The 24,560-nt window shown below is 42.4% G+C and overlaps 1 protein-coding gene across 3 annotated transcripts in view; it reads right to left on the bottom strand.

Annotated features, from left to right (window-relative positions):
• Positions 1 to 10,193: 10,193 nt before the first annotated feature.
• Positions 10,194 to 24,560, bottom strand: part of LOC117397890 (cytosolic purine 5'-nucleotidase-like) — a 42,094-nt gene continuing 27,727 nt past the window's right edge. Inside the window, exons 9-18 of one of the 3 annotated variants that reach the window (XM_059013521.1) lie at positions 22,664 to 22,747; positions 20,453 to 20,494; positions 19,520 to 19,627; positions 18,769 to 18,835; positions 17,882 to 18,052; positions 16,384 to 16,435; positions 15,246 to 15,306; positions 14,593 to 14,769; positions 13,009 to 13,101; positions 10,194 to 12,206 (exon numbers count right to left, since the gene is read on the bottom strand). In XM_059013521.1, coding sequence (XP_058869504.1) covers positions 12,171 to 12,206; positions 13,009 to 13,101; positions 14,593 to 14,769; positions 15,246 to 15,306; positions 16,384 to 16,435; positions 17,882 to 18,052; positions 18,769 to 18,835; positions 19,520 to 19,627; positions 20,453 to 20,494; positions 22,664 to 22,747 — 891 coding nt within the window. In that variant the 3' untranslated portion in view covers positions 10,194 to 12,170. The remainder of the gene's footprint in view (positions 12,207 to 13,008; positions 13,102 to 14,592; positions 14,770 to 15,245; positions 15,307 to 16,383; positions 16,436 to 17,881; positions 18,053 to 18,768; positions 18,836 to 19,519; positions 19,628 to 20,452; positions 20,495 to 22,663; positions 22,748 to 24,560) is intronic. The other 2 variants (XM_059013523.1, XM_059013522.1) reach the window with 2 other exon arrangements.

A 24,560-nucleotide genomic window follows, 5' to 3' on the forward strand; every position in this document is an offset into this window, starting at 1 on the left:
AAACACGTATGCGCTTTGATAAGGGTTCACGATTAACCTTTGATGAGAGATCATGATTAACCATTTCAGTTCTAATTAGTTCTAACATACAAATCACGCTGGAACCTCACGCGACTTTATGTCCCTAGTGTAGACATACATGTAAAATAATAATAATAATAATGTTTTGTCCTGTTCTCATGTGTACTCAAAGGAATTCCTTCTTCAGCGCGACAAAAGGCATTCACGACTGAAAGAGTTAACGTTCCTGGATCCTGAATTCGCTCGTAGTGTTTCTTCTTTAGATTACATTTACAGTTATATGTGCCGATATTTGGTGGAACGACCTACCCAGGGATATCAGGACTGCTCAGACCCTGACCACCTTCAGGCGCCTCCTCAGACACACCTGTTCAGAGAGCCTCTGTAAACATCACCACTCTCGACCATGCTGGATTATATGGCACCCAGCCAGAGGTGAAAGTAACTTTAATTTCTTACAGATGGAACGTCATTTTTCCTACCCTGTCAACGTTTCCTACCTTGTGCTCTGCGCATATCCAAAGCTTTTATTCACTTGCAGCTCAGGAGAGGTCTTTTTGCTTCTACTGTTACCAGAATTTGCTTCAGTCTAATTATTCAGTGTGATCATGGCTGCAAAGGTTTCAGTTATCCGTGACTACCTAACCAATAAAATATATCCTGAAGGCTACAAAAAGCCGAAAAGCTAAATTTGAGATGTCTGTCTTTTGCATTTTCGATTGAAGGTTGGTGCACTTTCTGTTAAATGCTATGGCTATGTTTTTTATTTATTTATTTATTTATTTATTTATCAAATTTTTATTAGGACATGAAACTATACAATAGAATATTACAAATGTCCCTTCCCTTTCATAGCTAAGGTAGGAAATTTTGACACAGTGTGAACAGCCATCGAATTCTGCTTCCCTAGCATATTTCATAGCTAGACATTCTGGACATGCTAGATCACACATGCACAGTGACATTCTGGACACGCTAGATCACATGTGCACAGTGACATTCTGGACACGCTAGATCACATGTGCACAGTGACATTCTGGACGTGCTAGATCACATGTGCACAGTGACATTCTGGATGTTCTAGATCACATGTGCACAGTGACATTCTGGACATGCTAGATCACGTGCACAGTGACATTCTGGACACGCTAGATCACATGTGCACAGTGACATTCTGGATGTTCTAGATCACATGTGCACAGTGACATTCTGGACATGCTAGATCACATGTGCACAGTGACATTCTGGACGTGCTAGATCACATGTGCACAGTGGCATTCTGGACACGCTAGATCACATGTGCACAGTGACATTCTGGATGTTCTAGATCACATGTGCACAGTGACATTCTGGACATGCTAGATCACATGTGCACAGTGACATTCTGGACGTGCTAGATCACATGTGCACAGTGACATTCTGGACATGCTAGATCACATGTGCACAGTGACATTCTGGATGTTCTAGATCACACGTGCACAGTGACATTCTGGATGTTCTAGATCACACGCACACAGTGACATTCTGGACGTCCTAGATCACACGCACACAGTGACATTCTGGACGTCCTAGATCACATGTGCACAGTGACATTCTGGACATGCTAGATCACATGTGCACAGTGACATTCTGGATAGGCTAGATCAGCGGTTCTCAAATTTGGGGACGCGCCTCCCTAGTGGGAGTCTCCTGACCTCCCCCCTTCTTCGTGGCTGGCAGCTCCCTTTTGTGGGTCTCCGGCCACAGTACTTCCTGCCCCGGGCGATGCGAGGCAGGCATCCTTGGGCGAAGCGAGGCAGGCATCCTTGGGCGAAGCGAAGCTGGCATCCTTGGGCGAAGCAAGGCAGGCATCCTTGGGCGGTGCCAAACTCAGCTGCAGCTCCTCTGGTGGTGGAAGTGGGAGCGGCAAGCAATCTTCCCACAGCGGTGAAGGCGGAACCAGCAGGTATTCACCCTCTGCTGGTGGAGGTGGGAGGGGCAAGCAGTCCTCCCACGGCGGTGGAAGCGGAACCAGCAGGTATTCACCCTCTGCTGGTGGAGGAGGTGGGAGCAGCGTGTAGTCTCCTGGACGCTCGCGGTCCCCTCGTCTGGGCGCTGGACGCTCGCGGTCCCCCCCCATCTGGGCGCTGGACGCTCGCGGTCCCCCCGTCCGGGCGCTGGACGCTCGCGCTCCCCCCGTACGGGCGCTGGACACTCGCGGTCCCCCCGTCTGGGCGCTGGATGCACGGGCTCCTCCCACTCTGGTGCTAGTTCCTCCTCATAACTGCGGAAGGGAAAGGAGGCAAAGTAATGCTTACCCTTGCAGAGGGGGCACAATGGTGATGGCAGCTGGTCGGGTACTGGCTTCCTAGCCTTCCGGCGGAACCACTCCTCAGTGTCTTCCCCCCATCCCATCTTTCAGGACAATGTCTGAAGAGCCACATGGACGGAGCAGTGCATGGTGGTGTGACAGGTTTTGCCACAGGCAAAGCACCACAGCCCTGCTTCCTCCTTTTCCCCTTTGCTATGCTGTTGCTGCTTTCAGCTGCTTTTTCCCAATTTTTATTTATTTATTTATTTTATTTTTTAATATATTTTTTTCCTGCAGTACTCTTTCTGGCCTGAGTCTTGGGGGCGCTGTTATACCGCTTCTGACAACCACATGTGACAGGCTAGCTGCAGTGATGACGTCAGACCAGAAAGAATCACACACAGAGGCAGTAGTGATGAGTGAAACTGAGCTGCAATGGCTGCGCTCAGCACGTTTATTAAACAAAATAAAAGGTTTAAACAGAAAACAGGACACTGCGCTTGAGGCCAAAATAAATAGACAAACAAAACAGATTAACACTAAACAAACAGAGGACGAACAGACAAACAAACACGGTGAGTCTAAACACTTGTTATTTTAGTTTCTTTTACCTCCTCTCCACTCACCGAACACACAACCCAGAGTGAGTGAAACGTGCATCTATATATACTGTTGTGCTGGGATTCAATTACTAATTAATTATTCACTTGAATCCCAGCATGTGAACTAATTCTGTGCAACCCCGTGCTCACATATTAAATACTTTAAATGCACGTGAAGTGAAGTGCAATCCCCGTGCCTAAATACAATTATACATTTTAAACACTCGTGCTCATTACCCACATTATATCCCGTGTACCAACTACAATACACCAACATTAACACATGCAACATACAATATAAAACTCAAAAATACACACAGGGGCGGGGCACATTGCCACAGGTATATATTAATTTAAACAATCTTTATGCTGACTGACCCCTCCAGGCATGTCAGCGGGTGTAGATGGCTCTGTGTATTTAAGCTTGCATGTTTTTGGATGAAGTCCGTGTCATCTGGTAATGTATGTTGTTTATCAGCTTACTGTGTAGTAAGCATTGGTCACAATCGATAAACTGTAATTTGCAGTGTTAAGTTTGCTCTTATTACGATGGATCGGTGACTGGTTTGTGCAAAAAAACTAACAAAAAAATACAACAGCAGTGACATACAGAGAAGCCGCATGTGTGTGTGTGTGTGTGTGTGTGTGTGTGTGTGTGTGTGTGTGTGTGTGTGTGTGTGTGTGTGTGTGTTGGGGGGGGGGGGGGTCATCAAAAGGTTTGAGAACCGCTGCGCTAGATCACACACATAGTGACATTCTGGACACGCTAGATCACACGTACACAGTGACATTCTGGACACGCTAGATTACATGTACACAGTGACATTCTGGATACTGTAACGCTTTTTATTTATTATTAATTATTTATTTTTTTTATTTTTACATTTACAGCAGTCCAGATTTGAACTGCTGATCCTCAGCACTACAGGCAGACATGCTACAGATTTGTATTCATGTCGTTATGAACACATACAACGTGCTATTCGGCCAGTACGCTAGATCACACGCACACAGTGACATTCTGGATGTCTCAAGGTCATTGTTGGCTTCAGAGTGACATCCCGAACCAGTTTCCTTCTTGCCCGGCTGCTCAGTTTTGGAGGGCGACCTTATCTGGGTAGTGTCTGGGTGGTATGATGCATCTTCCACTTCTTAATGATGGACTTCACTGTGCTGAGAGGGATAATCAATGCCTTTGAAATTTTCTTGTAGCCTTTTCCTGCTCTGTGCCTCTCTACCACTTTATCCCTGACTTGTTTCGAAAGCTCCTTGGTCTTCATGGTTGCTTTGTTGGATCACTATGTGAGCTGCAGCTTGAAAGTCTTTATATACCTGAGGGAAATTATCTAAACCACACAGGCACACAGGCTGAAACCATTTCACTAATTTTGTGACCTTTCAAACAAATCATTTGCACCTGAGCTGATTTAGGGCTGCAGTAGCAATGGGGTTGAATACTTATGCAACTGAGATTAATCTGTTTTTCTCTGTAAATCTTACTTATTTATATTCTATATGCATTTTTTAACTTTATCAATGTGGAGTAGTTTGTGTAGATTCTACATGTAAAGTCTAATTTGAAAGCGTCATGGAGTACGCTCAGGCACCAACAAAATGTGAAAACTTTGCAGGGGGTGAATACTTCTGCAAACCACATTGTCTAGATGAAAACATTTCTGAGTCAACATAAACTCGATTCCTTCTTCAATTTCACTGTCTCCCATATGATATTTATAATGCACATTTTTATTGCCTGCATGCAGTACCTTACACTTTTTTTCTATTAAATGTCATTTGCCATGTGTCTGCCCAGTTCTGAATGCTGTCTAGATCATTTTGAATGACCTTTGCTGCTGCATCAGTGTTTGCCACTCCTCCTATTTGTGTGTCGTCTGCAAATTTAACAAGTTTGCTTACTATACGAGAATCTAAATCATTAATGTAGATTAGGGATAGCAGAGGGTCTAATCTGGTACACCACTGGTTACCTCGCTCCATTTTGAGGTTTCTCCTCTAATCAGTACTTTCTGTTTTCTACATATTCATTACGTTAAGTTGCAATTTGAACCTTAACACCTGTTTATTGTCTTTTTTTTATTACAGATACTAATATCCAAGTATTATAAAAAAATAATCGTTTTATTGATCGGTTTGAGTGAGTTAAAAGCTCACTGAAGCCCATCTATTATTCTGTATATACAGTATCTATCTATCTATCTATCTATCTCTCTCTCTCTCTCTATCTCTCTCTCTCTCTCTCTCTCTATATATATATATATATATATATATATATATATTTGAAGGAGGTATAACTGCAGTGTACAAAAATGAAAGTTGTGAAGTTGTATGTTTTTGGATGTACATATAAGGTGTTGTAACAGGGGGAGACCTGTACTGACTCTTCTGATGTGTTCAAAGTGCTGCAGGAAGAGGGCAGCAGCCCGTCAATATCCGCCTGTCAGTCATGGCAGTGACACGGAGAGGTGGGAGAGTGGGTGTGCGGGCTTTCCTTCTCTCTCAGTGGCTGAGAGGCGGGTCTTGGGGGAATTGCTGGCCCTATAAGATAACATTCTGCTGTTCCCTCAGGTCTGACCTCTGAGATGTACTAAGTGTACGGAAGCTCTGGTCCAGGATCGAGAACTGCGAGGACGGAAATCCCAACGAAAAGAAAAGAAAAAGAAAAGAAAAAGAATTAGCGGTAGCGGGGAGAACTTTGGGCAGCCCCGATAATTATTTGTATAGCAGGCTGAGAGAGCCATGAGCGTAGGACGGAGACCAGGGCCGTGCGGGTAGCGACGGTTGGGGAAAGCTGCCGAGCGCAGCACCTTTTATTTTGTAGTTTGGTTTATTGTGCTTTATTTTCCCTGTTCCTTTCGCCTTTGGATTATTCCTGTGTTTGAGCACCTGTACTCTGTACTGCTCCCGGTATAGTTGTGGCTCTGTCTGTACCATCGCTGGTAAGGCAGACCACAGACAACAGCGCCCTCTGCAGGCTGAAAAGAAACCACCTTCCCATAATAAAACTGGGCACCTATGCAGTGTTCCCAATTACCTGTGTGTCTCCTGTGTGTCAGTGAACTACCCACCACCCTCCCACAGGTGTATTAAAGTGTATTTGCTACTGTTCAAGGGTTAAAATAGCTCCTACTTTCAGGTAGTCTTGTACTTCTGAAGTCCTGGGCATTTTACAATAGCATAAGCACATGTTACTTTTTAGACACAGCTGCTGAATTCAAAGCAATTACAGCTTATTGCAAACACGCAATTTATTTGCCCCCTAGCTCTCTCCCCTAGCTGCAACGCATGTCAATCGACAGGGGAAGCAGCTGCTAATGACAGCAAAGATGGTGTTAAAGGTCTGGGGACTCTCCAGAACTAGGAAGTGCGAAACTACCTGAAAGTAAGAGATATTTTTAACATTGAACAATACCAAATACTCTCTTAAATGAAATGTTGCTATAATCTGTGTTTCTTTCAAAACTGCACATTTGATACCTGAATATTAAATGCATGACAGAAGTATTGTGTTATCTCCAAATACTTAAACAGACATTAAAAAGCATGTGATGTTACTGTTCTTAAACATAACAATAATGACACTGCTTTGGAATAGCTGTGGAAACACAACAGACCTTCTAACTTACCTTGGTACTAGATATAAATGCTGGAAACTTGCTGCATGTGTAACCGGCAGTGTAGTGAAATGCATTGTGGTTATGAATTCTGTCCCCTGTCGTAGAGATGAGATGAGGCTAAAGCTCTATAAGAATGAATGCAGACAAGCCTGGCTCATGTGCATAGTGGTTCAGACGCTGGTTTGTGGCGTATGGGGTCGCCAGTGTGTGCTCAGCCTCCGTTCTGTTACAGACTCTTCTGCTGCCATTCTCCCCACCTCTAAATTTATAATTTAGGAAATGGTCACATTGGACGGCTGGGCCTGGTCGTGTGTTCCAGGGATTATGACTCTAAAGTGCAGTTGGTAATGTGATGAGGAGTGTTGCTCACGAAAGAAAACAAGCCAGTGATTAGAAAGAAAAATCTATCTGCAGCGCATCACTCTCCTGGTACAGTTATAGCCTGTCAAGGAATGAATGAACCAATGTAGACAATGATCTTGGGTATTATGTTATTAAAGTATTACAAAAGCAACATTTAAAAAAAGAAATGCCCTTTTGAAATTGTTGCTCGAACATGTTTAACTGCTTTCTTTTTTTTTTTTTAGACCAATTATAATTTAAACTCCAATTATTTTTACCCCTGATTTTCTCCAATTTGGAATGTCCAATTATTATTATCATTATTATTTTCCTCCTTTTCCGCAGCGATTCCCCACACAGCTCAGGGCCCCGAGGCTCAGGGGGCGTCCTCCGATCCCACGAGCCAATCGGCGTCTCTTTACACCGAGGAACTTGACAGCGGATGTCTGCAGGCTACCGGCCTCTGGAGACAAAGACCAGCCCAGCAAATCATCGCCCTCAAGCTGTAGGGGTCGCCACAGAGTGCTGAGGAGAAACAGTCTAAGCCAGATCACACTCCATGCATCATGTTAGGGAAGTTACTAAAGTATATTTTTACCATTTTGAGAAATATAGTCAAACTTTATTGTTATTGTAAATGATTATTGTAATGCACTTTTTTTCTGGTATCCTAAAACATGTGGTATCCTGTTTGCAGCTTGTTCAGAATACCGCCGCTAGAATTCTGACTAAAACCAGGAAAAGTGAACATATTACCTCTGTTTTGGCCTCTATACACTGGCTCCCTGTGCAGTATAGAATTGATTTTAAGATTTTGTTAACTTACAAGGCCCTGAATGGATTAGCACCTAGTTATTTGCAGGAGTTACTGATCCTGTATCTTCCAAACCTCACTCTGAGATCACAGGATGCGGGGCTGCTGGTTATTCCTAGGGTAAACAAAAGCAACACGGGAGGCAGGGCTTTTTCTTGTAGAGCTCCTAAATTATGGAATGCTCTGCCTTCGTTTGTCAGGGAAGCTGGGACCGTTACAGTTTTCATGTCAAGACTAAAAACGCACTTTTATAAAATGGCTTTCTTATCTTAATGGGTTTTAATGTAACTTTAAAATGGCTGCTTTTCTATTATGTGTATACTGTTATTTAAATATGTTATTTAAATGGTCTGACTGTGGCAGTTGTATGTGTGCCATGCTATACAAATGTATTGTGGTTTTCTTTTTTGTTCTGCTATGCACTGTACAGTGCCTTGCGATATTTTTGTATAAAAAGCACTATTAAATGCAATAAATAAATAATTTTAAAAAAAATGATTTTTAGGAATCACATGATCAGGTACGGTGGGAATTGTGGGGGTTATAGGAAGTGAAGTGGTGCAGTATAGTGATGATGGCGGTGTGTGGATTGCAAACAGATTTGTGGATTATGTGTCTGTGTGGCACTCGAAAATCAGAATCGGAAGAGCAAAACGGAGCCTATTTCCAGGCAGAGCGGGACAGCGTGAGCAGATCACGGATACTAATAGTGAAAAGTTAGTTTGAATGTTCCTCAAATCAAATCTGAATGTGTGTATTTAAGATTATGGCAATGCTGGATTCTACTACAGCGAACCTGCAGTGAAAGTTGGTCTGTGAGACGAAGATTTGATATTGCCGTTTTCATTGATGTCTGTCTGTTCTACATACTTTTCAGTCGGGAAAACATGTGGACTTAAGGTCAAGTATTTTATATACTTGGCTTTGGTTACAATACTTGAAAAACAAATACTGTTAAGCACGTTGTTATTCATGCCTGTTTAACAAGGAAAAATGGACAGTAAGAAAAGACAACAAGGAAACCGTGTGAGAACTTTCCTTTCATTAAAAGACTGTACATCTAATATTGGTCAGCAGGTGGCACCAAAACCCTGAGAAGGGAAAAGCACTGGACAATGAAAGTTCCTGGCAGTACTATACTTACCTTAACTGGGCAGTAGTGAAACTTACCAGGGAATCTTGTGAAAGAGAAGTTAACCCTGGGAATGAGAACTACTAACTAAATATACTGATGCACAATGAAAACACAACCGTCTAAGTGTTACATGAATAACTCATTGGGCACATACATAATGCTATTTACATTTTAAATAGTGAGCAGATTTAGGTTTGTTTAGGTTTGTTGATTGTCTGAGTAGTATTGTTCCTTGGAATAACAAAATACTGAGCTTAAGTCATGTGATTTCATAAAAATGCTAGGTGCTCAGTGTTTGGTATTTGAGTTGAGTTAAAATTGCCAAAATGAATTGATTTAAGAATCTGTATAAATAGCCATTTGAAAATACATGTTGTAAATTAACGTAAGAACAGCAAAAGATACGACCATGCCCCGCTTGAGTAATGAAGATCTCCTGGTTGCTATCGGCATGATTAAAGGCGGCCTGTCTGTGAGAGAAGTTGCCCAGAGAATGAGATATTCTGCTTCAACAATCAGCAGACTAGTCCAGAGAAACCAGGAAACTAGCTCTGTGAGGGACAGGCCACGTCCTGGAAGGCATAGTGTCACCACACTGGCCCAGGACCGTCACATCCGACAGATCCATCTGCGTAATTGTTTTCAGACTGCAGTGACTACAGCACGAGAAATTCCAGGAAGAAATAACCCGCGTATCAGCAGAATGACTGTAGCTCGCCGTCTGCATGAAAATGTTTTGCATGCTCGGAGGCCGTTCAGGGGTAACATGTTGACAGCTGAGAGATGAAATCGGCTTCGTCTGTGGGCCAGAGAACATCCGAGGTGGCGGCATAGACGTGTATGGAGATGTCATGGTGAGCGTTATGCTGACTTGCATTGTTCAAGCCAACCGGTGGGGCGGTAGAAGTGTGTGGGGAGGAATCTCCTTTAACACAGGATCTTGGTTCTTGTTAAAACCCTCAACTTGATTAGTACCATATTTACCACTTTCCCAAACTGTAAAGTGAGAGGAACAGCCTTCATATGCTTCAGCAGCATATAGTAGGGGAGGGTGTGAAGTGATTACCCTTTTACAAGATTACCATGGTACATTTGCACTGTAGTTTTGCAGTTTTCCAATGGTTATACTATGCATTTACTATAGTTTACCATACCACTGTATTCTTTACCATGCTTATATATGCTTTACCATGCTTTCACTATGCCTAGTTACACTTTTACTATGGGACACTTATATAAGGGTAAATATGCATGTTGCAGCTGCACACGTCCTTGAGCCAGGGACATCCAACTAGCCAGCGAAACAACATGCAGAAATAAGACGACTTATTACAATAGGGAGGTGTTTTTTTTTTAATAGTTATACAAAGTAAAACTTAGAACAAATGTTATGTGGGGGACAAAAAACAAATCCAAAAAAGAACTGGGATACAATCATAACACAGATTATACAGCTTCATAAAATGTTTTTTACTATATATATATATATATATATATCAAATACTAATATCTTTAAAAATGAACACTTGGTCTTTATAAAAACAATTAAACCATAAACAAGCCTGCTTGAACACACTAACACTGTAGAGATGATAAAAAAAGACATTCAGAAACCCAGTGCAGAATTGAGCAGGACTGTTATTCATCCAGAACTAAGTGACTCTCAAAGAATCAGAAACAAAACCAAAAATAACGTTTCAGAGCAGCACAGAAATCTTTTTCAAAGACATCAGTTGGACTGTTGTAAATGGGAGAACATGGTTTCTTCCCCAATTCGCTTCCTGTGTCACAGGTATTAGGACCCACTCCTGGCACCACATTGCTCCCTGTGTACGGAATGTGAATGAGAGACTCAGACAGGGTCCTAATACCTGTAACACAGGAAGTGAACAGGCAGGATGTAGGCTCACCTGAGTCAAAGTGAAAATAAAGCCCATGCTCCCCAGTGATGTGCTGTTATTTTATTGAGGTTAGAAAGGAAAGCCTTGGTTATTACCCTGTACCATGCTGTAGAATACTGTTGCTACCTTTTGTGAACCCTTGTTGCAAATTTATTTTCAACACAATCGCAATGTATCCAGTGTATATCAACAGACTGAGGCTTCTTTGCCCACCACTTTATATTATATATATTACGGTTTGAATATTGGCAAATTCTACGATTTACCGGTACACTATAAAGTTGGTGTTGCTTCCTGGAACCTAATAACTTCCTGTGCTGCAGGTCAGATTAACTTCCATGACCTACAGCAGAGGAAGTGTAGGTACCAGAAAGCTGCAGTTAAAACTGTATTTAAAAAAGGAATACATACATGTATTAAAGTGTTTAATCCCTGCACTATCATTGAAACAAATACATTGAAAAAGTTATATTTCTCCTCTTCTGATTCTTTATGAGATTCACATTTTAATTCAACCACCACAGAGATTCTGAATCTCCTTAGCAACATTAAAACGTTATATATATATAATCAAGCACATCAAGAGAAATCAAAAAATCAAAAAAAAGCTAAAAAGTTAAGCAACACCACGAGAATACCTTTAAACAATGAAAACCTGTTCCATGAATTCAAAACAAACGAAATAAGATGTTAAAAACCCTTCTTCGCAGAGCACGCAGTGTTAGACCATTAATTGAAATCTGCATCACCCAGGGGTCTAGCTAATGCATGCTTCCATTCTTCTTATTTATATGAATGTAAAGAAAACAATGATCGAATCATCAGTAATCCGGTGGTCTTTTAGTTGCCTATTTATACATGTATTTGATCAGCAGATGCCAATTGTATTCTAAGATATTTATACACAGTTCAAAAAACCCCTCCAGTGTAACCCTTTGCGATGTATCTATAGGCAGGTTAGTTTTCTATCAGACTGCAGTGTAGAGGAGAAGTGCAATGGAAAGTGCTTTATAGTGCAAGCCCTTGACTGCACTGGAAAAGAGAGTTGCTTCAAACCACATCTCAACTGTAAACTCAAACTTGCACTGAAAATAGAATCAGTGGGCTGAGAAGAGCTAGACTTCTGTTATTTCATTAACATAGAGCAAGGAAACCCATTCAACAGTCCCAGACTTGGAAGCATCTCTCATTGAAAACGCCTAACTTCACAGTTGTTATTCTCCAATTAGTTATTGATCACAAATATATCAATATGTGTAACCCAGCTTCACCATCATTATACAACCTGCCGAGCTGTGAGGGCAGTATCTGCCTGCCAGACAGCTTTGATGAACCCAATCTGATAACAGGGTCACACCCCTGCTGCATTTCTGTATTGGTGTCAACATCAATGTCCGGTAAAGCTGTGTTGCCATGGAAACGTCAAGGCATCACTTATTTTCTTCCTTGCTTTCCTCGTCTTCTTTCTGGTAGAGAAAATGAACCAAGAATGTTTTGGATGTTTTTTGTTCTTTTGGGGGGTGAATAAAAAGATTGTCAATCGGTGCCCAGAACAGAGGTCTAGCTATCAGAATATCCACTCCCACCTCCGTACCCCTTGCAGTGTGCACAGAACTGCGCTCCTACCTGGGGCTTGATTACCAACGCTGCAGGTCCTTCAAGCCTATCGAAGCACAGATAGCCACTCATTCATTACACAGCAACAGCAAAAATCCCACGAGTAAATATACCACCCACAACTATAAAACACTCAGTAGTGATACATTTAGATTTAATTTAACAAACGCACTGCTTTATACTGTAGTAGTGGCTCTTACTAATCCACAACTTTACTATCCTCTACAGGAGTGATTAACTGGAGTTGCATCACCTGGTTACCTTGGGAATGATTACACTTGGCCAGTACTCGCTTTGGCTTGTGTTTACTAAAGCTGGCCCTGTGTACCAGGCAGCTACTTGATTATTCCTTATGCATGGAGGGAAGTGGGCGGGGCTTGATCATCAACAGTGTTTTAATCTGGGCAGCAAGCAATAATGCATTGGAGAAAGCACACTTTCTGTAGATTTTTCAAATATTTTTAATTGGACAAGTCTGTTTGCCAATATTATCAAATTGAATTTCTTGCCCAAATGAATTTGCTTTTAATTATGTATCAGTTATGTCTCTTCAGGCTAGAAGATGAGTAGTAAAATGTGCCTTCAATACTGAATGATCTCTTTACTGTCTATGGAAGTCTTGTCTAATGGACTGGTTTTTTGTAGTTTTACCTTCGTGCTGAGTCGATGCACTCGATTGGCTAGCGCTAAGTCCAACACGCTCATGTCCAGCTGGTAGTGGTCTACAGTGGATTCATGTGGCATCTGGAAACACAGAATACAGTTTAGCAGACTGAGGTAGTGATCCCTGCTGAGACTGAAGTAGCGACCCCTACCCCTACATAGATCACTCAGCTTAAACACACGATAAGGACAACAGGTTACTGAGCTGACACATCTAAAAGGATCCTAATGCTTCAGCATCAAGAACATGGCTAACCCATTCAATGCCTCACCTCTTTATAAAATACTGAATTGCCAGTTACAGAATACCCAGTGTCACACCAAAGATCTGGCTGTACAAACACTTGCTGGTGATCACAAATGACATTATTTCCAAATGTAATACAAACAAACTGAAATAAACCACCATACAATGTTTACCTAATGATTGCTAGAGAATATGTTAATTACTTGTGACACCAGGCGCATGAATAATATAATTAATTAATGGATGAACTTTCTGTATAAAACATTACATTTAAAAAAACAATCCAATATTTTAGTCACAAAGAATAACCTGTGACATTCACACTGAAAAACTAAAATAAATGGACAATGAATCAATACTCTGTCATTAAGGATCGTCTCATTGTCAGGTTGATTCCACTGATTCCCATCATTACACATACCTAGGCTTGCTGCTTCTTTTTTTTCAGGGATTCACAAAATCCTGTAATAAATCACTTGGGTTCAAAAAACATAATGAAATGTTTTTATTTTGCAGCTGACCAAATGCAGAGATAACCAAATTAAGGACAGTTACAGCACATGAAACGGGTGCCAGTCATTTCTGACGCGTTCCTATTGCTGGCTTTGCATTTCTCCGCCCCACTCAGAGCCAGCATGTGGCACAACTGGTCAGAAACGGATTATGAGATGAAAGTAGCAGATCTGCAGACCTGTTTATAATGTACAGGTTTCGAGGTGTTCCAATCAAGAACTCCAGTTACATACTGGACAGGGTTTTTTTGTGAGCCCCTGAAAAATAAACGTTGACAAGGAGCAAGCCGTGTTGGTGAGTGACTCGTTACTGTAATCTGTTATGGTTCCTTTTTCAGACAGGTAATGAAATGTGGGAGCAGATTACATTTTGCAAGAAAAAATATTGTAGTTGCTTTTCGTTGCATTCAAAATACTGCAGCTAATGCATAACGTGGAAGTCAGAAAGCGCTTCGTAGTGCAAGTCAAACCTCTCATGCACATGAACGCACTTTTCATATCATCTGGCTAGAAAATGGCATCAATAGCTAGATTTTCAAAGAATATTTCGAGCTGCAGCCTGACCAAAGCGAAAAAAAAACATCTCTGTAAAATTATAACTGTGCCTGAGAAGTAACTATTTGTAACTGTAACTAGTTGCATTTTTTCAAAGAAATAAATTACTGTAACTAGTTACAATTTTGTTCAGGTAACATGTAACTGTAATGGATCCGTTTTTAAAAGTAATTTCCTCAAAACCTGGAGCAAGCCTACACACTGAAGTCCCATTGCAAAGCGTCAGTGCTGTGGCTGGCACTATGGCTGGGGGCTCACCAGCACTGGCGGCGCTCTGAACAGGTAGCTGAAGGGGTAGTACAGCAGGTTGAGGCAGGAGGATGCATACAGATCAGCGTAGCGCATCAGCTGGCTGGAGAAGAGAGTCTGCCGTGAGCCACAGCGAAGCAGGCTGCCCATCTTCCCGTAGCACATGTCCATCTCATGGGTCACACTCTGCACAGACAGACACACACAATGACAGAGAGCATGACTGAGAGATCCAGGGCTACATTCTCTAAATAAACTCCTCAGACTTCATTTTGGGTCTTGAAAGTAAATTATTTCTAAAAATGTCATGACATTAACAAAGTAATTTATACTTTGAGGGCAGCAGTGTGGAGTAGTGGTTAGGGCTCTGGACTCTTGACCGGAGGGTCGTGGGTTCAATCCCAGGTGGGAGGCACTGCTGCTGTACCCTTGAGCAAGGTACTTTACTAGAGCAAGGTGCTCTAGTAAAAACCCAACTGTATAAATGGTTAATTGTATGTAAAAATAATGTGATATCTTGTAACAATTGTAAGTCGCCCTGGATAAGGGTGTCTGCTAATAAATAAATAAATAATAATAATAATAATAATAATAATAATATTATTGCTGGAGATATGGATCTCCAGGGGGATACTAAGAAAGAAAGAATTCTGAAGTCTTACTTTGATCCGAGTCCGGATGGCACTGATATCAGGGCACTCTGTGCTGCCACTGTCCAGGTGTCTAAACAACACAGTGAGAGGGTCAGCAACACACAACCACACCTGCACACCTGCACACACAAACACACACAACCACACCTGCACACCTGCACACAGACACACACACACACACACAACCACGCCTGCACACAGACACACACACACACACACAACCACACCTGCACACCTGCACACAAACACACACACACACACACAACCACACCTGCACACCTGCACACAGACACACACAACCACGCCTGCACACAGACACACACACACACACACAACCACACCTGCACACAGACACACACAAACACACACAACCACGCCTGCACACAGACACACACACACACACACACACACAACCACACCTGCACACAGACACACACAAACACACACAACCACACCTGCACACAGACACACACAAACACACACAACCACGCCTGCACCCAGATACATGCCTGCACCTGGACACACACACGGATGCATGCCTGCAGCCAGTCAGACACACACACACACACAAACAAACACACCTGCACTCAGACACTCACACACACAAACACACACAAACATTCCTGCACCCAGACACCACACACAGACAGATACACGCCTGCACCCCGACACACACACAGAGACACGCCTGCACCCAGACAGATACATCCCTGCACCTGGACACACACACACACACACAGACACACCTGCACCCAGACACACACACAGACAGATAGACGCCTGCACCCCGACACACACACACACAGGAGACGCCTGCACCCAGACACACACAGACATATACATGCCTGCTCCTGGACCCACACAACCACGCCTGCACCCAGACACACACACACACACACAGATACACACCTGCATCCGGACACACACACACACACACACAGATACATGCCTGCACACACATACACAGAGATACATACCTGCACCCAGACACACACAAACAGACACACAGACAGATATATGCCTACATTCCGACACACGCACACACACACACACACATGCCTGCACCCAGATACACATACAAATATAAAGGTATCAGAAGGGTAGGCTACACCGTTAGGACACTGCACTGAACCCATTTCAAACTTACTTGTAAAGCTCTGCTAGAAATATATCCAGGCTCTTCAATTCATCAAACAGATCTGAAAGAAAAGGCAAATCATTAGTAAAATGAGGGGTCCATTGCTGTTCTTGTTAATCCATAATACTGTTTCTCAGCTACATTTGCCTCTAAACTTTTAATGAACATATCTGTATCTTAAATGATGCTCCCAAATATAAGAATCTTCTTTAACTTCAGCCCAGACTTATTTGGCCATCAGGACACATTCCGCCATTGACCCACAGGGGGAGCTATTGTATAACAGTTGTGAGCAGCAGTCCCACAACCACACTGAATACTATTGGTCTCGATTGGTTGTTCCCGAGGGTTGAGCTGGTGTCAGTTTAAAGGAGTGTGTGTTGAAAGTTTCAGGACCTCTGGAGGGACTATATAGTAGACAAGCCTCTGTAATCCCAAAGGTTGCTGGTTTTCATCCTCCTGTCTTATACAAGTTTTTTTTTTCATATATATTATTAACATGGCAAATGCTTTTTTGCTCTGTTATTTATTTCAGACGTCATTCATGCATTGGTTTTCTCTGCATCTTTTTCATATAGTCATTAATAAAATCATTTTTACTACTGAATACATTTCAAGTACTGTTTGTTTGAATATTCAAATATTTGTCCCAGCACTACAAAAAGTAATTTAATGACAAGTAATTTGTTACTTTTTAGTTTCATAAATCTTACCTGTAATGGAATTCTTTTGACTATCTAGGTCTCAAATGTGCAGTTTCGAAAGAAACACGATATCACAAACATTCAGTTAAAAACACCTCGTACTACACTAGGGTTTTGAGTTCTCAGTTTGCTAGCTTTCCCTTCAAGGAAATCTGTTACACTTGCACTTCCTGGGTCATTTCACCTGAGCAGTATCTGTGGGTCAAGCATTATACTAGCTGAAAAGCATGTCGGTCGTTAGGAGAAGCAGCTGGTTAGTTACGGAGAGGAAGGAGCTGTTGAAGGGGTGGGACGGTTTCACTCTCCAGGTGAAATTACCATGTATTTCTTTCAAAACTATTAATTTGAGACCTATATAGTGAATGGGCATGTATGGTGTGGAACATGTGTGGAATTATTTTGTCAGCTCCATCTCTAACAACCCTGCTGTACTCACAGCTCCTCTCTGTCCAGTCCCCTGCTGTACTCACAGTCCTCTCTGTCCAGACCCCTGCTGTACCCACAGTCCTCTCTGTCCAGACCCCTGCTGTACTCACAGTCCTCTCTGTCCAGACCCCTGCTGTACCCACAGTCCTCTCTGTCCAGACCCCTGCTGTACTCACAGTCCTCTCTGTCCAGACCCCTGCTGTACTCACAGTCCTCTCTGTCCAGACCCCTGCTGTACTCACAGTCCTCTCTGTCCAGACCCCTGCTGTACTCACAGCTCCTCTCTGTCCAGACCCCTGCTGTACTCACAGCTCCTCTCTGTCCAGACCCCTGCTGTACTCACAGCTCCTCTCTGTCCAGACCCCTGCTGTACTCACAGCTCTTCTCTGTCCAGACCTGCAGCTCCTTGGCCAGCTCCGGCACCACCAGGTATGTCTTCCAGCCCTGACGCTTCTTTGACTTCAGGATGTCTCCGAAAATGTGATCCCCCACGTACAGGATATCCTTGCCTTTCACCCGCAGCAGGTCGCAGATAATATCTGAGGAGCCTGCAGTGAGGAGGGAGGACAAGGAGGGGTGAATGGTATATAGTACCCTTTAAACAATTGGATTAATCACTCCATCCACTCCACTCAGAAGATCATATCTGGTCAACTTAACTGTAAAACACTGATTTGCCTAGAGTTTAGAAAATGGTAGACCCAGTATTTTTCGTATTAGGGAGTATCTACCATGTTTATGGTTGAATAGCAGACTTTCTTGTGATTGTAGCTAACAAAATAATTCCAGATGTTATACCAGGTGGTGTACCTCTGTTAATTATATACATCTCAAATGTGCAGGAAACACATTTAATATATGATATATGGAACTACATTTGGTTAAAGAAATCTCTGTTTGCAAACCTTGCTTTCAGTTGGTGCAGTACTTGTTTGGTCATTGTCCCCACCCCTTCAATAGCTTCTTTCATGTCATTAAAAATCAGCTGCTTCCACTAATGACTGACATGCTTTGAGCCACTAACATACAGGAAGTGCAAGTGCAAACAGCCAACCCGAGAATAAGGCATAGAAATTGAGAGCTTCCTTTATCCTAAAGTAGTACCAGAGACTATGTTTTATAATGAAAATATTTGCTATTACATGTGTTTCTTTCAAATCTCTACATTTGAGATGCATTTAGTGAATGGAAGTGCAAAATGGATACTATTTAGGTACTGCAGTTCTCTTGTTAGCTGCAATAATTTTAATGAAAGCTGGCTTACCTCCTGAGTACACAGTGCCGTGCTGCAGGCCCCCAGTGTAGGTACCGATCCTCAGCTTCCCCGTGTCCTGCAGGAACAGACAGAACAATAGCCACTCCTTTCTTGCATTAGCAGGACAGATCATTATGAATTCCGCTCTGTATGCATGCATACGCGGATATTAAAGAGTAGATTCAAATGACATTTTCATAGATTGTTGCTGTCCTGTTACTTATTTATATTGTTTCCAAAAGTGGGTCTTTTTCTATTTATTCCAATAGATTATTTTTTTATTATTATTCTCTGTGTCAAAGACCTGCGTTCCGGAGCAGCACTCCAGCTCTAGTTGTCAGACTGTCTTTCAAAACACATGTGTAACACAGACTAGGTCAGATGAACATGTATTGTGTAAAAGTACAGAGCGTGTTTTGTGATTGAGTCTGTCCTTCAGCTTCTTGTGAATCACCTATACATATAACTACAATAACAGTATGTTAGTGACATACTGAAAATACAACACCAGCATGTCAGTAACATACTTCCCACGGCTATCAATTGAAAATCGATGATAAAAAAGTTAATGACATATGGCATATATGAACAGTGAATATATAATGTTACTGCGTTTCATGACAATTGGAAATGCTCTTCTCCAGACACTGGGATACTGTATGTATGCTAATGCATTGGGGGAGCTGTGTGCTCATATCCATGTCAGCCTAAGTATAATAATAAAATTACCAACAACAACAACAATAATAGTAATTCTCACCCTGTCCACCTGTCTTAGAACAGTCCCTTCCCCAAAAAAGAGTGGTTTCCTCGTATCCACGACAACCAAGTCAAAGTAAGAACGCCAGGGCTTCTCTGGAGTGCTGGGCTGTGGGAGGCAGGCCAGGTTATGTGAGCACATATAGAATGGCATTAGACTGCTCTGAACACTTTGTCTGTGAGTTACAGTTGTGCCCCTCACTCCCATTCTGAGACCCATTCTTCTGTGCCACTGCCTCCGATATAAAGCCGCTAAACACCACATCACAAACTAATAAAAAGGATGTTTTTATAACAGAGACGGCCCATACTGTGAAACTGCAATTTTGTAACGCATTCCAGAACGCCCAGTGGCCTTTATAGCATTCTTACTACATGAAGTGCTTGTAGCTTTGAAATAATTACATAAATAAGACTTAATTACACACAACCTGTCATACACTTCCATTTGCTGTATAAATTAGCAGTTTTGAAAGAAGCTAAATTAAGCTGTTTGGTAAGTACGTTAGAAAGTTCTCAGTTTGTGTGCCTTCCTTTAGTAAACTCTCCTCTTAGATACATTTCAGACTTCAGCTGGTAACTGCAACTGAGGGGTGTTGGGTTATTTGATAGCAAATGGCATAACCCTCATGAAACTGTACTGCAGTAAATTTGCATGGTAATTTTGCAGTTTTCCCATGCTTTTCCAATGGTTATAATAAGCATTTACCATAGTTTACCATAATTTACCATAGTTTTTTAATTTGCTTTACAATGCTTACCTATGCTTTAACATGCTGTCACTATGCTTTATTACACTTTGATATGCTCTTATAGTAAACTTTTATAAAATAAATTAGCAAAATTGTATAATATGCAAATTATTTTAAGCTTACATAGACACTCAGAAAAAGGGAAAGTGAAAATGAAAACATTCAGGCAACATGCAACTCACCGCTGAGTCTTGAGAGAAGTCAAACAGGTATGTCATTATTGCCTAAAAAGACAAGACAAATTATCACTAATACTGCCACTGTAGCAGTTTACAGCATTTACTATAATCATTCACACCCCCAGTTAGCTTTACTTTTAACTCAAAAGTTTAAAGTTTATAGCTGTCAAACTCTAAGCTGTCTTCTCTCTAAGTACAGCTGGTACACCCACAAGAGTGTAACCCTTAACCTGTCCCCCTGCAACAGAGGTTGTAAGAGATACCACATTTCTTCAATGTGGAATTTCATGCCAATATATTTCTCTATACAATAAATACAAAGTGTGGAGCATTTGGATTGACAACCAGCGTGTCCAAAGCTCTTGATCTTTAAGTTCACAACACGCAGGACATCCCAAACTCTTCCTGATAAAACTCATACATCCCAAACTCTTCTTGATAAAACTCTTTTCTCCGAAGCAGGGCTATAGTCGAATAACATTCAAAAGGGGAGCCTCCCTACTGCTGACAGACAGCTAATCTGGGACGCTGTCATCAAGTCACCATGCAAACGGCAGAAATAAAAGGTGATAATGACTGCACAGCCACAGAAGGTTTACATTGGGGCAGCTGCATGGTGCAGGTAGGGGTGTGCAGACTCTCACACTTTCTGAATAATTCCCTTCAAGAAGTTTTAAGTTGTTCAATATTAATTAAATGGAATAAAACATGTTAATTACTCAACAACAAATAAAGCGTTCACTCGGTTGCCCTTGTTTACACAATTACTGAGTACCAAATCTTATGTTCTTAATATTAATCTAACAGCGTGATTTAATATAGAACCTGCTGTGATCAAACTAACTAAAACCACTCCTGTTTTACTTGAGATTATCTGTCTTTCTTTTATCCTTTTGATAACAAATCCTTTAAAAAGAAAAAGAAATGAGCCTACAGGAAGCCTACAGTTGATATGTTTAAAATACATTTCTGAGATAACAAACATTACTGTATATAGTATGGGACAAATAAGCTCAAGGCAAAGTGAAGCAGTGGGTTAATGCACTAGCTTCTCAGTTTGAATCAAGTTTAGGTCACAAGCGAAATGAATTTGCTGGTTAATGTTCAGTAGACAGTAGTTCCCTTCCACTGTATAATTTGACTTCACTTGCAGCCTCTGCTTGGGGAAGCATGCACTTTATAGAAAGCACAGATGTGGTTAAAGCAATCTATGGTCTTTTAGGCCTTAAAATGTAACTGGTCTAGCTGCAATCACCTGACTCAGGAACAATTCATTGACATACAGTATATTTGAGAACAGAAAAGTTGTACTGTACATTGATAAAGGCACTAGTGAAAACATTTGTATACTTGGCTTAGTTTCTTATCATTTACTTCAAATGTCATTCTCATTTCTTTTTTTTACATTTCCCCTTAATATTCTAAGATGTTTGCTGTCATTTTAAGTGTTTCTGATGAATCCTCATGTGGCAGAGCAGGGCTCTTGTAAATATTGGCAGGGATGGGGTTAAATTCTCCTCCCTGCCCAGGTTTATTGTGTCAGATGGGAGTATTTAACAATCAATTAGCACCCAGCCACCTGACATAAAAGGAGGCCTCAGCTCCTCAGTAGGGAGAGGTAGCTGAGGAAGCAAGTGTGGTTTTCTTTGTGTGCTGGGGTTTTTTTTTTGGTTAATTTTGCAATCCAGTGAAGGCAAAGCTCAACCTGGAAGCCTTATTTCTGTAAGTTTTTACTTTGTTTATTGTTTGTGTTTAAGAACCTTTTTGTTTGGCCCTCGTGCCTGTTTATTTTGTGTTTTCTATTTAATAAAAGTCTTTTGTTTGAACTGCAGTCTGTCTTTGGGCCTCATCCCTTGCGTCTCCCTGTCACACCTCAGTACAGCCTTTCTCATTCCATTCAAATGTGTGACAATGTGACCTTTCAACTCTGCCAGCCCCGCCTACATAAATATAAAAGTAAAGTGTGCAGGGCTTGCACAGCTGAAAAGCCACATTATCACATGACTTCTATGGAATGAGGAAGACTCTTCAGTGAAGGCACTTCGGATTCTCCAGACAAGCTCATAGAACCCAAAGCCGGGTAAAGGCAGAATTACAGAACAATACTGGAGCAACAGACCCACTCAGAATGATTGGAAACAGCACACAGTACAGGACATGTTAAAAAAGAATTCTAAATGAAGTTCTTTAGGGGCAGGGTTCTCTTATACTCACATCAGTGTAGCAGTAGTCACTGTTCGTGGCCAGGAAGACACTGGCTACCTCTTTGATGCGGCTCAGCAGGAGGGGTAGCCGGGGCTGAAACACAGGGAGACTCAGGATGAATAGGAAGTCTGTAAAAGGCTGGCAGCGCATTAGGTCCAGCGGCTCTATCTTCATGGGATAAGGCACAGGATAGAAGAGCTCCTGACTGGTGGTCTGCCAATGAGAGCACAGCCTATCCTAGCATCTTCACCATCCTCGTACTCCACTAACCAGCCTAGCATCCTCACTATCCTCGTACTCCACTAACCAGCCTAGCATCCTCACCATCCTCATACTCCATTAACCAGCCTAGCATCCTCACTATCCCCATACTCCACTAACCAGCCTAGCATCCCCACCATCCTCATACTCCACTAACCAGCCTTGCATCTTCACCATCCTCATACTCCATTAACCAGCCAAGCATCTTCACCATCTTCGTACTCCATTAACCAGCCTAGCATCCTCACCATCCCCATACTCCATTAACCAGCCTAGCATCTTCACCATCCTCATACTCCACTAACCAGCCTAGCATCCTCACCATCCTCATACTCCACTAACCAGCCTAGCATCCTCACCATCCTCGTACTCCATTAACCAGCCAAGCATCTTCACCATCTTCGTACTCCACTAACCAGCCTAGCATCCTCACCATCCTCATACTCCACTAACCAGCCTAGCATCCTCACCATCCTCATACTCCACTAACCAGCCTTGCATCTTCACCATCCTCATACTCCATTAACCAGCCTAGCATCCTCACCATCCTCATACTCCACTAACCAGCCTAGCATCCTCACCATCCTCATACTCCACTAACCAGCCTAGCATGCTCACCATCCTCATACTCCACTAACCAGCCTAGCATCCTCACCATCCTCATACTCCATTAACCAGCCTAGCATCCTCACCATCCTCATACTCCACTAACCAGCCTTGCATCCTCACCATCCTCATACTCCACTAACCAGCCTAGCATCCTCACCATCCTCATACTCCACTAACCAGCCTAGCATCCTCACCATCCTCATACTCCATTAACCAGCCTAGCATCCTCACCATCCTCATACTCCACTAACCAGCCTAGCATCCCCACCATCCTCATACTCCACTAACCAGCCTTGCATCTTCACCATCCTCATACTCCATTAACCAGCCAAGCATCTTCACCATCTTCGTACTCCATTAACCAGCCTAGCATCCTCACTTTCCCCATACTCCACTAACCAGCCTTGCATCTTCACCATCCTCATACTCCACTAACCAGCCTAGCATCCTCACCATCCTCATACTCCACTAACCAGCCTTGCATCCTCACCATCCTCATACTCCACTAACCAGCCTAGCATCCTCACCATCCTCATACTCCACTAACCAGCCTAGCATCCTCACCATCCTCATACTCCACTAACCAGCCTTGCATCCTCACCATCCTCATACTCCACTAACCAGCCTAGCATCCTCACCATCCTCATACTCCACTAACCAGCCTAGCATCCTCACCATCCTCATACTCCACTAACCAGCCTTGCATCCTCACCATCCTCATACTCCACTAACCAGCCTAGCATCCTCACCATCCTCATACTCCATTAACCAGCCTAGCATCCTCACCATCCTCATACTCCATTAACCAGCCAAGCATCTTCACCATCCTCATACTCCACTAACCAGCCTTGCATCTTCACCATCCTCATACTCCATTAACCAGCCAAGCATCTTCACCATCTTCGTACTCCATTAACCAGCCTAGCATCCTCACTATCCCCATACTCCACTAACCAGCCTAGCATCCTCACCATCCTCATACTCCACTAACCAGCCTAGCATCCTCACCATCCTCACACTCCACTAACCAGCCTAG

This window comes from Acipenser ruthenus, chromosome 46, assembly GCF_902713425.1.
Source record: "Acipenser ruthenus chromosome 46, fAciRut3.2 maternal haplotype, whole genome shotgun sequence".
Lineage (NCBI taxonomy): Eukaryota > Metazoa > Chordata > Actinopteri > Acipenseriformes > Acipenseridae > Acipenser > Acipenser ruthenus.